This window comes from Hemicordylus capensis, chromosome 3 (genome assembly GCF_027244095.1).
Source record: "Hemicordylus capensis ecotype Gifberg chromosome 3, rHemCap1.1.pri, whole genome shotgun sequence".
Lineage (NCBI taxonomy): Eukaryota > Metazoa > Chordata > Lepidosauria > Squamata > Cordylidae > Hemicordylus > Hemicordylus capensis.
The window spans coordinates 93,289,696-93,302,925 of NC_069659.1; the positions used below are offsets into that span (position 1 = coordinate 93,289,696).

Below are 13,230 nucleotides of genomic sequence, written 5' to 3' on the forward strand. Positions count from 1 at the left end.
AACATTGAATATTAGGGGTTCTTAACCTTGGGTCCCTCAGTTAAACTCCCATAACCCCCAACAACAATGGCATTTGGCCATTATGGCTGGGGATTATGGGAGTAGGTCCACCAACATCTGGGTACCCAAGGTTGAGAACCCCTGAATCTAAAAGCCTGGGTGAACAAATTTGTCTCCAGTATGTCTGGAGTAGAGGTGCTTGTGATTACTCAATGGAGAGGGGATGTTGGGCCATTAGAAAAATTCAAAAGCTACACGGGGCCAATGAAAACAACATACAAGCAAGCCCCACTGATGCAAGAGGGAAACAGTGTTCCCTCTCAAGGCGCCTCGACCACAACAGGCAGCTGAGTTTCAACCAACCAACCTTTGGCTGCAAACAATGAGCATGCAAGAACCAGCAGCCCTTCAAGTGGCGCCCACTGCCATACTTTTTCCTCCATGCCCCCGCATCGCATACAGTTTGAAGCTGTAAAGATAGGGAATAAGATAGCTGTAGGAAGATCTCAGCAGCACATGGAGGCAAGGCACAAGAAGGGTCCCATGCCTCCGTGATACTCTTCCTCTTCTGTGCCATGTGCAAAATTGAGGAAGTGAGTGCCTTGATTTCAGTTGGGGGGGGGTTTGACTCCCAGTCAGGGACCGGCACTCAACCCTTCGGGGACCGGCAGCGGTCCAGGGACCGGTGGTTGAGAAACACTGCCTTAGAGTGTAGTCCGATTTATATTCAGGGTAAAAAATAAATAAATCTGCTATTTGTGTCATTTTGGGGGTACAACTTCAAGTTCACAGTAAAGCCTCTCGGTAAACTTGCAGCAAAGCTTGCTGTCTGTAAAAGTGCAAGCTGATATGTTCCAGGGTGCTTGAGAAGAAGGCACACCTCTCTTCACATTTCTGCTTTACTTGGATAAGACTGAGAGGAAAGAGCTGAAGTAATGCAGAGACTGACGGGTCTGCAGGTAGAAATTTGCTTGTGGAGTGCTACATTGTGGTAGAATTAGAGGCAGGTGGGCAGGGAATTAGAATTGTGTGGATTTGGGCGAGCAGCAAATGTGCCAAGGGCACAGACAAAACATAGTGGTACCCAAGTCTCAAGGGGCCAATGATGCAGTAGGAATTGGATGCAAATATTGTTCTGATTTGAATGCCCAGCCCTACTGTTGAGCATATAAAGAAAACAATAATAGACTATAATGAAACTTCTAGATTATTGCTGATAAAGAGAAACATATTGTTACATAATAATCAATCAAGTATTCCTGTGATGGCTGTGGGAAACTAAAGTCTCTGTGATGTTTACTGGCCATTTGAGTTAGCTGTGACTGTAAGATTATGTGTGTTTGCTGTTCCCACATAATTTTTGTTGCATAACGTTGATAGCAGCATTTTTAATAAAATGAGGCAAATAGTTTTCAAACTGAAATGAAAGCATCTTGGCAGCTCAATCCCATGTTTCACTTAAAGAGGAGATCACCTTGCTTCCATTTGGACCAGCATTTCTCCCGGAAACCTGTTTATAGCCCGTGTGGTTCTTGTAGGCCAAAAGCTGTGGGCCAAAACAGTAATAAAGTTTATTTTTCAAATTTATTTAACAAATTTGTAGACCACCTCAATGTTTCCTCTCTGGGCAGTTTAGAACAACATAAAACAAATTAAGACAAAATTGAGACAAATTAAGACAAAAATGAAAACCTTAAAACAATTTAAAACCACATTCAAGTTAAAAACCTTGAGTGAAAAAAAGTCTTTACGGATGTTTTAAAAGTTGTCAGAGATGGGGAGGAGGATCTCATTTCAGCAGAGAGCGCATTCCAAAGTCTCAGGGCAGTAACAGAGAAGGCCCATCCCTGTGTAACCACCAGACGAGCTGGTGGCAACTGCAGACAAACCTCTTCAGATGACCTCAGTGGGCGAGGGGGCTCATGGCGAAGAGGACATTCTCTTAAATACCCTGGGCCTAAGCTATTTAGGACTTTATAGGTTATAGCCAGCACCTTGTATTTTCCCCGGAAACATATTGGTAGCTAGTGCCATTCTTTTAGTATAGGAGTAATATGGGAGACACCTTGATTATGAAGGAGGTTTTCCAAGGGTAAGGTTCACCCATTGCACTGCAGGTGTGCTGAGCTCTGCAATTTCCCCAAATGTGGGAAACACGACTGCATAATTTGTGTTAGATGACCTGAGATGACCCAGAGACCAACCTTGCTGTCGTATTCTGTACCAACTGCAGTATCCGGACTATGTACAAAGGCAGCCACACATTGAGTGCATTGCAGTAGTCAAGTCTGGAGATTACCAGCATATGTACTACTGTTCTGAGAATGTTATCTTAAGGAACAGAAACAGCATATCAGCCGAAGCTTATAGAAAGCACCTCTGGCCATCACCTCAACCTGGGACATCAGGGAAAGGTTTGGATCCAGAAGCACTCCCAGACTGCATACCTGTTCCCTCTGGGGAAGTGTGACCCTATCCAGAACTGGCAGATCAAACTTGTCTCCTGAGTTCTGAACCTGCTCGATAAATACCTCTGTCTTATTTGGATTCAGTTTCAGTTTATCTCTCATCCAGCCCATCACTGTCTCCTGACAGGCATTTAGGAAGGTTATGCTTTCTGCTGATCATGTTGACATGGAGAAATAGATTTGGGTGTCATTAGCATACAGATAACACCCTGCACCATATCTCCTGATGATCTCTTCCAGAGGTTTCATGTAGATATTAAAAAGCATTGGAGACAGTATGGAGCCCAGGGGGATGCCATATAAAAGTTCAGATTTTGAAGAGCAACCTTCTCCAAGGGACATCATCTGGAATCTGCTGAGAGGTAGGAACAGAACCATTGCAAAGCAGTGCCTCCCACTCCCAACCCCATAGATGCTCCAAAAGGATACTATGGTTGATAGCTGTCACACACTGGCTTGGGATCACAGTATCCAACCGCTTCCCTTCCTCTGATCCTGTTTATAGGCTGGAAGTGGCCTCAAAAGTGCTGGTGAGGGGGTTAATTGTCACCTTTTCCCTCTACCAGCTGTCAGGGAGAGAGGTAAGACTGCTCCTCACCGGGAGACTCTAGGTCCAATTCATTCCTATCTCTCCAGACCTCCTCATCCCTGGCCATCCAAGTGGTAAATGATTGATTGATTGATTGACTAAGTGCCGTCAGGTTGCTGTTGACTCTCAGCAACCACATAGATAGATTCTATCCAGGATGATCTGTCTTCAACTTGGTTTCATTCACTGCTGTTGTAATCAACTCCATCCATCTTGCTGCTGGCCATCATCTTCTTTCCTTCAACTATCCCCAGCATTATGGACTTCTCAAGGGAGCTGAGGTTTTGCATAAAGTGTCCAAAGTATGATAGTTTGAACCTGGTCATTTGTGCCTCGAGTGAAAATTTGTTCTATGATCCATTTGTTTGTTTTCATGGCTGTCCATGGTATCTTCAAAAGTCTTCTCCAGAACCAAAGTTCAAAAGCATCAATGCTTTTTCTGTTTTGTTTCTTCAGAGTTCAGCTTTCACATCCATAGAGTATCATGGGAAAAACCATTGTCTGAACGATTCTAATCTTTATAGGTGTAGACATGTCACGGCATCTAAATATCCTTTCCACCACTTCAATGTCTTCATTGTCAATTCTGAGGCTGGCTTCTGTACCCGTTGTCATTAGTTCAGTTTTCTTTACATTTAGTTGTAGTCCCATTTTTTCACTGTGCTCCTTGACTTTCATTACTAGAGCTTGCAGATCATCTGCATTCTCAGCTATCAGAGTGCTGTCATCAGCATAGCGCAGATTATTGATGTTTCTTCCTCCAACTTCAAAGCCATGCTCATCTTCTTCCCAGCCAGCAGTATATAAGAACATAAGAACAGCCCTGCTGGATCAGGCCCAAGGCCCATTTAGTCCAGCATCCTGTTTCACACAGTGGCCCACCAGATGCCACTGGAAGCCTACAGGCGGGAGTTGAGGGTATTCCCTCTCTCCTGCTATTACTCCCCTGCAGCTGGTACGCAGAGGCATCCTGCCTTTGAGGCCGGAGGTGGCCTATAGCCCTCAGACTAGTAGCCATTGATAGACTTCTCCTTCATGAAGTTATCCAAGCCCCACTTAAAGCCATACAGGTTGTTGGCTGTCACCACATCTTGTAGCAGAGAATTCCACAAGTTGATTTTGTGTTGTGTGAAAAAATACTTCCGCTTGCTGGTCCTAAATTTCCCAGCAATCAATTTCATGGGATGACCCCTGGTTCTAGTGTTTTGTAAGAGGGAGAAGAATTTCTTTCTATCTACTTTCTCCACTCTATGCATGATTTTATAGACCTCTATCATGTCTGTCCACAGTTGTCTTTTTTTCTAAACTAAATAGCCCCAGGTGTTGTAGCCTTGCCTCATAAGGAAGGTGCTCCAGGCCCCTGATCATTTTGGTTGCCCTCTTCTGCACCTTTTCCAGTTCTACAATGTCTCTTTTTAGATCTAGTGACCAGAATTGTATGCAGTACTCCAGGTGTGGCCGCACCATAGTTTTCTATAAGGGCATTATAACATTAGTAGTTTTATTTTCAATCCCTTCCTAATGATCCTTATTATGGAATTAGCCTTTTTCACAGCTGAAAGGGAATTTCCCTTTCCATGTAGGGCTCTAATCTGCATTGGATGATCCTGAGCATTATTTTGCTAGCTTGTGAAATTAAAGATATTGTGTGATGGTTTGTGCAATCTGTTAAGTCTCCTTTCTTTGGTAAGGGTATGTAGACCAGTGTTTCACAACCACCAGTCCGTGAGGAGTTGAGTGCCAGTCCATGCTGGTCCATGAGGAATTAATCCCCACACAAAACAACTTCCAGCTCGTGGGGGCCACCGCTGCTGGGAGCTATCCGGAGCTCATTTCTAGGCAGGCAGCCCTCGCTGCTGGGATAACGTTCAGTTCGAGGGAGCTAAATGAGTGTTATCTCAGCAGCGAGGGCTGTCTGCCTAGAAATTAGCTCTGGAGAGCTCCCTGCGGCCGCCCCCCCCGGCTCAAAATTGTATTGAGGGTGCCTTGGGATGGGGGCAAGGTGGGGTGACCCCTTTACTAACTGGTGGTTTAGAAACTGAGCACAAAGAATGTACCAGGCCATGACTCCAAAAATGTTGAGAAACATTGGTGTAGACCAGGCCTGCTCAACTTCGGCCCTCCTGCAGATGTTGGCCTACAACTCCCATAATCCCTGGCTATTGGCCCCTGTGGCTGGGGCTTATGGGAGTTGTAGTCCAAAAACAGCTGGGGGGCCTAAGTTGAGCAGGCCTGGTGTAGACTGACCTCTTCCATTCTGTTGGCCATGGTGTTCTTCAAATTTGCTGGCATAGTCTGGTTTCAGCCTTGCCTGATTCTTCTTCTGCTGTCTGCCATATTTCTGTAGCTATTCCATCCATTCTTGTAGCCTTCCAACTTGGTAATGAGCAGAATGCTGATCTGACTTCATCTTCGTGCACTAGAGGTTCTTGCAAATAGGGTATATCTTCTAGATCAGTGCTTCTCAATGTTTTTGGAGTCATGGGCCAGTACATTATTCATGCACAGTTTCCTGGACCAGCAGTTAGTAAGGGGGTTGCCCTCCTCGCCCCCAACCCCACCCCCAGGCACAATTTTGGGCAGCTCTCCGGAGCTCATTTCCAGGCAGCTTTCACTACTGGATAAGGTTCATTTCGAGGAAGTGAAATGAACGTTATCCAGCAGAGAGGGCTGCCTGGAAATGAGCTCCGGAGAACTGCCCAAAATTGTGCCTGAGCTCCGGAGAGCTCCCGGCGGCCCCCACCAACCTGAAATTGTTTTTTTGAGGGGTGATGTTTATTAGTGATGCCTCATGGACCAGTACCCAGTGTCTTGCGGACCAGCACCAGTCCACAGACTGGTGATTGAGAAACACTGTTCTAAAGTATCTTGGATGTTGACATCCCTGCTGTACAGATTTTCAGTATACTCCTTCCATCTCTGATCTTCTCTGAAACGGTTACTATCTTTCCTTTGGCATCCCGTAACATACCAATTCAAGGTTGGAACCTCCCCCTGAGTTCACAGATCTTTTGGAAAAAATTCTTTGTTTTTCCGTGTCTATTTCCATCCTCAAGGTCTTTACAGATGTCATTGTAGTACTGCTCCTTGTCTCTTCTAACAGCTTTCTCAAATTCCCTATTAAGTTCCTTCCTGAGGTCTTTATCTTTCTTAACTTTGGCTTCTTTCCTCTTCTTGGCAATTTCCACTGTCTGTTCTGACATCCATTTTGCTTTCTTCTGTTTCTTGGCCTTTGGCAGTCTCTTTTCACATTCGTCCTTAACAACTTCTTTGATTTCATTCCACAGTTCCTCTGTCAAAGAGGTTCAGAACTTCAAAGTGGTTCCTGATGTTCTCCTTGAAAATGGTGGGTATATTCTCAAGACTCTATTGTGGAAGCTGGATAGCTTTGTTCTTCTGCTTTAGCTCGACTTGGAACTTGCACATGAGCAGTTCGTGATCTGTCCCACAGTCAGCCCCCAGCCACATCTTTGCTCTTACAACTGAGCTCTTCCACTTCCTTGCACCAATAATGTAAATCAATTTGATTTCTATTTCTCTGGTGATGGACATGCCAATACCAAAGAAAGGAGACTTAACAGATTGCACAAACCATCACACAATATCCTTAATTTCACATGCTAGGAAAATAATGCTCAGGATCATCCAACGCAGATTAGAGCCCTACGTGGGAAAGGGAAATGAGGATATTCACAGCTGCCATGCACTGAGTTGACACTTCCAGCACACTGCCCACCACAACCCCAATATTTCTCTCCTGGTCAGTTGCGGACAGCTCAGACCCCATTACTGTATATGTAAAGTTGGGGTTTTTTTGCCCCAATATGCATCACTTTACACTTGCTTTTATTGAACCACATTTGCCATTTTGTTGCCCACTCCCTTCCTAGGAAGTCATCATGATCCCTTCCCTGAGTAATAGGAAAATAGTACCCCCCAAATCCCTTCCTCTTTCTGAGTAACAGGAAAATAGTGCCCCCACATCACCCCACCAGAAATTGTGCTTTTGTGAGTTTTGTTTTGGGGAGCCCTCCTATTTCTTCCTCCAATCTGAAGGTAGCCCTCCTGTTTCCAGCATGCATGTTTGCTGTTGGAGATCTATCAACTCATACAATGTATGCATTCATTTTGCTCAACTTTAGAGTTCATGGAAACATCTTGTTTTGGATTTCTTCATATGCTACCTTGGAACAGAAGCGGTCTTTCTCATTATTCCATCCAACCCATCCATTAAAGTTAAGAGAAATCTGTGCTCTACATTGCAGATTGTTTTGCTAGCTTGTTTATCATGAGGAAATTTAGCTGCTCTTTCATAAAATCCAGAACTCTTATGAAAAATTGAGACAATAGCAAGATTTTTTTCATTTAGCCTTAGTTTGTGTTAAGGAGCAACTGGACAACATCCATATGTCATGTAGACACAACAGTTTTCCATTGTGTGAGCCCCCCAGCCCCAAATTTTGGTGATCCCCCCTTCCCTTCAAAAGAGTGCCTCCTGAAAATATGTCCCTTCTGCAATATGTGCCTCCCAAATATATGTCCTTTCCACAAATTGTGCCTCCCAAAAATATGTCCCTTCTGCAATTGCACCCACACAGCATTAGTCTGGATATTAGTCACTAAGTCAAGCAATGTACACATTTGCCCCAAAGTAAGTCCCATTGCAAATAGTGACTGACATGAAGTGCAATAGCTCAGCAATGCTTCATTGGGGCTGCTGCAGACATATGAGGCAGCCCCAACACTGTTGAGGATGGCTGGTTGTCCAAGCAGTGCCACGGAAGCTACTCACAGTGCAGCATCTCTGAGGTGCTATGCATCATATCAGCCAGTGACTGATTTCCTGAGTGAATTATTCAGTGGAAGCCCTGCTGAAATTACATAGTCATTGAGAGTGGCTCCTGAGCAGTACTATTCAGAAACCTAGTCTGGATGTCAGCCAGTGGATTTACTTCTCAGTAAACATGCAAATAATTGACTAGACAAGAGTTCTAAGGCACAGTTATTTAGCATGGAATTGGCCCCAGTCAGATGCAGCATATCAGCCACTGCTTGTTTCATTTGTCTGGAAATTTATTTATATATTTTTCACCTACTTTCCAGCAGGCTTATGAGATCACCTGGCATTCCATGTATGTGTCCGTGTATTTGTGTATGTGTCCCCCCACCCCGCCCCACTCAATTTTGCAATGTCTGGACAAATAAGAACCAAATCAGTTGTAGGGACACTTCAATGGAGTTGTTTGTGGTGATGTCATCCACCCAAATTCAAGATGGCGGGCACATGAACATTTGGGGCACAAGTGGGCTAACTTGTGAAGTGCCTACTTTACTTGGACCAAATTCAGTCCAGTTTTAGGGATAGTGAAAGGAAAGTAGGCAGATTAGTTCTTACTAGAACAACTTGTTTTAATTATCTGCATTTATATCCTGCCCTTCCTCCAAGGTGTTCAGGGTGGCATATATGGGATATCCCCTTTTGTCCTCACATCAGGTAGGTTCAGAGGCGTAACTAGTGAAAACGGCACCCGGGGCAAGCACTGAAATTGCGCCCCCCCGCCCCGCCCCGCCCCCCCGCCCCCCCAGCATACATCTGACTGACACACATGTTTCAGAAAACTTTTATTTTAAAAATTTAAAAAATTACAAAAATTACAAAAAATTCCAAAATGTGATAAATAACCAAACATGCGATAAATAACCAAAAATGCGATATGTTTTTCCTCACAAGCAACAACCCTGTGGAGTTGGCTTGTATCTCAAACAACAGAATTATGATGCAATGATGATACACACCACATTATACTTAGGTTTTTCCTCACAAGCAAGAGACAATCTCCAAAGGTCCTGGCATATAACCCCCTCCCCCATTTTTCTTGCCAAACTTTGTGTCTTTGCAGGATACCACAGGCACTTGTTAAAGCTAACACTGCAGATTTTTCTGAGATGGAGCTGTTATAGGAGCACTTCAGCGTAAACTGAGATCACAAGGCAAGCTTTCACAGTGCAAAAACGAGCATGCCAGCAAGCATAACTCATGGTAAAACTCTCTTGAAACACCTTGTAAAAATGCACAGGCAGCTATGTTACACTGCTTGAGTCAACTCACACTGCTGTACTACCCAGGCTGTGGGAATTGACTCTCAGTTCCATATACATGCATGCATTTAAGATTGAGTGCCAAAGTATCTTTATGATTGTTTTTCTTTCTTTTGGGGCGGAGAGAGGAGCATATAATGCAAACATTAATACCTGTTAGGCACCTGAGGCCATAGTTGGGCAGCTAAATAACAGCCTGATTCTTTAATATGGTTTTTTTTTTCATATGTGGCTTCTGTAGTTTTTGCAACTCATTCTCACCCTGACACTTGGTCTGCTTCCACCCGCCCACCGCCGAATCCTTTCTTCCGTGCCGCCGCCGGGTGTCCGTGTGTGTGTCCTCGTCGTCCTGCCTGCACCTGCTGCAGTGCAGCCCCAGCCCCAGCAACAACGCTTTCCTCTGCGACGGCGACCACGCCACCATGTGCAGGCAAACAGAGGAGGCCGGATGCAACGCACGCATGTGCAGCGCGACTCGGCACACCGGCCGAGTCACGCGTGCGTGTGTCACTGACTAGAGACCCTCTGGCTGGCAAGCCACTAGAGGGCCTCTTTCTGGCTGTTCCAGACTAAGCGAGCGACGGAGCGAGCGAGCCTCAGCCAAGGGCAGGCGCAGTGAGCAGCATGAAAGGCGCCCGCCGCCAAGCCAGGCCACTGACTGGCCACAAGCAAAGCAATGGGGGGGGGGCGCGGGGGGGCAGGCGCAGTGAGCAGCATGAAAGGTGCCCGCCAAGGCGCATGCCGTGGCGCCCGCTGCTGTCAAGCCAGGCCACTGACTGGCCACCAGCAAAGCAATGGGGGGGCGCAGGCGGCGTGGAAGGGACTGCTCGTGGGGGAGGGGGCGCCGACGCGCTCCCTTGACTGCTGCAGCGCTGCTGCACTGAGCAGGAGAAATTTGTATTTAAATTTTTTAAAAAAATTGGTCATGGCGGCGCCCCCCACGTGACCCGAAAAGATGGCGCCCAGGGCACGTGCCCCCCCTGCCCCCTATAGTTACGCCTCTGGGTAGGTTAGGCTGCCTAAGATGTCACCCAGCAAATTTTACAATGGAGTGGGGATTCAAACCCACCACTGCCCGCTCCTTGACCACAAATAAACTGTGGTAGGTTCAGTGGAATTTAAATGTTCTGGCTGTAGGCAATCCCCCAGGGGTAGCTTCAGCTTTCAGAGGCCCCTCAACAAACTGCTTTCCATGGGCCTTCCCTATCTGAGTGGGCTCTATTCCCACCAGGTTGGGGAGGCAGTTGCCTTTCACGAGGTAAGGTGATGTGGTTGCTTTAGGTGGCAGATTATTGGGGCACCAGCAGGGCAACAAAATGCCTTACACTGGTGCCATCAGAGCAGTTCTCTCAGACTGATCTGACCCCCACTGTGAACTTTGCAAGAAACACCTCATAGACTCCTTGTTGAGCCTGTCAGTTGAGCTGAGGGAAGGGTGGACCAAACCTGAGCACAGAAATATAATTTCTTTTTCAGAACACAAAAGACAAATCACAAATGCAATTCTTATACCAAACTTGTAATAGCTGCTATCTCCCTGACAGACTGTTTCTCTCCTAAAGGAGGATCAGTCATCTTAAAGGACCAGAACTGTACTCATTCCAGTATATATTATATAATGACTATATTTTAGTCATTTCCGGCTTCCCCCCCCCCATGAAAAGCCTAGCTGGTTAGTTTGCATAATGCCCCTGCCCCTGCTGTAGAGCTGCTGGGTCCCCCCACCCCTGATTTGTGTCTTTCAAAATTCAGTGTTAGAATTTTCTAGCTAGTATCTCCTTTTCTTTCTTTCAGATGGCTTCCATGAAACTGAGAAAGATGATGACTTTCATAGTGACTTTGATGTCTGTTGGGTTCTGTTTACTTATCAAGCTGAATTCTGACAGACTGTGCATATTCTGTCAAGCAAAATATGAGGTCATTTCCTATAAGAGAGACAGTGGAAATTTTCTGAACCAGCCACATGTGAATTGCAGTAGGGACACTCCATTCCTGGTCATTCTTGTAACATCATCTCCTGGCCAGTCAAATGCTCGAACGGCTATCCGTGAGACCTGGGGCAAAAAAAGGTTAGTAGCCAACAAACGCATTGTGACCTATTTCCTCCTAGGAACTACTTTGAATCACAATGACCATATGGCTGTTACTGCTGAGAGCATGAAATATAAAGACATCATCCAGAAGGATTTTATAGATACCTATTACAATTTAACATTAAAGACCATGATGGGCATTGAATGGATTCACAAATTCTGTCCACAGTCTAGCTTTGTGATGAAAACTGACTCTGATATGTTTGTCAATACTTATTACCTGACTGAATTGCTTGTCAAGAGAAACAGGAATACCAGATTCTTCACTGGCTTTTTAAAACTGAATGATCGTCCAATACGACAATGGTTAAGTAAGTGGTATGTAAGTAAATATGAGTATCCAGGAAACAAGTACCCTCCCTTTTGTTCAGGGACTGGTTATGTTTTTTCCACAGATGTTGCTAGTCAGGTGTATAACATTTCTGAAAATGTCCCCTTTGTTAAGCTAGAGGATGTTTTCATAGGTCTGTGCCTTGCAGAACTCAACATCAAATTGGAAGAACTCAGCTCGAAGCAAACATTCTTCCCAGAAAGGCTTGACTTTTCTCCTTGCCACTTTAAGAAAATTGTGACCTGTCATTTTGTCAAACCTTATGAGCTGCGGACCTTCTGGAATGCACTGGAGCAGTCCATGGATCAAGAATGTTCAGGTGGCTGATACTTTCCAGCTTCAAAAGCGGTCTTAAAATAGTACTCAAGAAACAGAGAGCAACATTTGATGAAGAGCTGTCTTATACTGAGTCAGAGCATTGGTCCATCTAGCCCAGTAGTGTCTGCTCTGGCTCACAGTCTCCAGGGCAGCATAAGTTCGAGGTCAGATTCCCAAGATCTGTTTCCTTAAAACACACACACACACACACACACACACACACACACACACACACCCCAGAAGATCCCAGAGATAGGATCTGGAACCTTCTACATATTGGCTGACATCCTGACTAAATTGGCAAAGAGGCACCTTTTTAACATGGCGATTCTCTTTATTTAGCAGGGGGAGAGTCACTGGCCCTATCCACCCTCAGCACAGTACCTCCAGTGACTGTTGCTGGTGTCTATCTTATGTTTCTTTTTAGATTGTGAGCCCTTTGGGGATAGGGAGCCATCTTATTTATTTATGATTTCTCTGTGTAAACTGCCCTGAGCCATTTTTGGAAGAAATTGGTATAGAAATTGAATGAATGAATGAATAAAACTAACGACTATGAGCCTTTCTAAATGAGAGGGTTTTTTGCACTAGGTTCAGTAGGGTGACTTAATTTGGAGGGAGTGTGGGCTGTGTGACACACTACATGTGCATGTGCCTGTGCAATTCTGGAAGGCCCCCTCACTGCTGCCCTGGCCTCTGACTTACCAAGGAGAAGGAGAGCAAGAGCAGGGGATGCAGGAGTGCATGCAGTCTTGGTAGGAGAAGGGGGGAGGAGAGCACTTTAGGCAGCCATGGCAGCAGTGGCTGAGCGAGGAAGGGGAGTTGCACATTCAACACAGCAAAGCCAGGACTTTCTTTCTGAAAGCAGGCTCCAGTGGCACCCTAGAAGCTCTAAAACTGACTATTTGGATACACTGGAGCAGAGAGTAAGAATGGGATATGTGGGGAAATAAAACATTGACTCAAAATATATTCAGTTGCATTCAGTTATGCATAGGTATCTGTTGAATCCATTGACCAAAAACATTTTTGTCTGTAGTAGCACATTTTTAAAAATCAGTTGATCGTTTACAAAAGAGTTCTCATTTGCAAACAAAACAGCTTTCTTCAAAATCTTTCCCACTACTTCTTCATATAATTGTACCAAGTTAAAATCCACTTAGCTACCAGGGCATATTAAGGTCAGCGGCTGAGATAATGCTTCCAGTCCAGAGGAGGCCTGTAGCCAGCCCAAAATTGTTTTGGGGGGGTCACAAGAGTGTAGGGGGTCAGGTTATATGGCAGCAGTCGAAGAGCCAAGGCTGCCCGGCTTTATTTACTTACTTATTTTAC

The 13,230-nt window shown here is 45.2% G+C and overlaps 1 protein-coding gene across 2 annotated transcripts in view; it reads left to right on the top strand.

Moving 5' to 3' along the window:
* Positions 1-12,888, top strand: part of LOC128348923 (beta-1,3-galactosyltransferase 5-like) — a 36,239-nt gene extending 23,351 nt beyond the window's left edge. For both annotated transcript variants that reach the window (XM_053304680.1, XM_053304681.1), the window contains exon 2: positions 10,951-12,888. In XM_053304680.1, coding sequence (XP_053160655.1) covers positions 10,951-11,907 — 957 coding nt within the window. In that variant the 3' untranslated portion in view covers positions 11,908-12,888. The remainder of the gene's footprint in view (positions 1-10,950) is intronic.
* Positions 12,889-13,230: the final 342 nt, after the last annotated feature.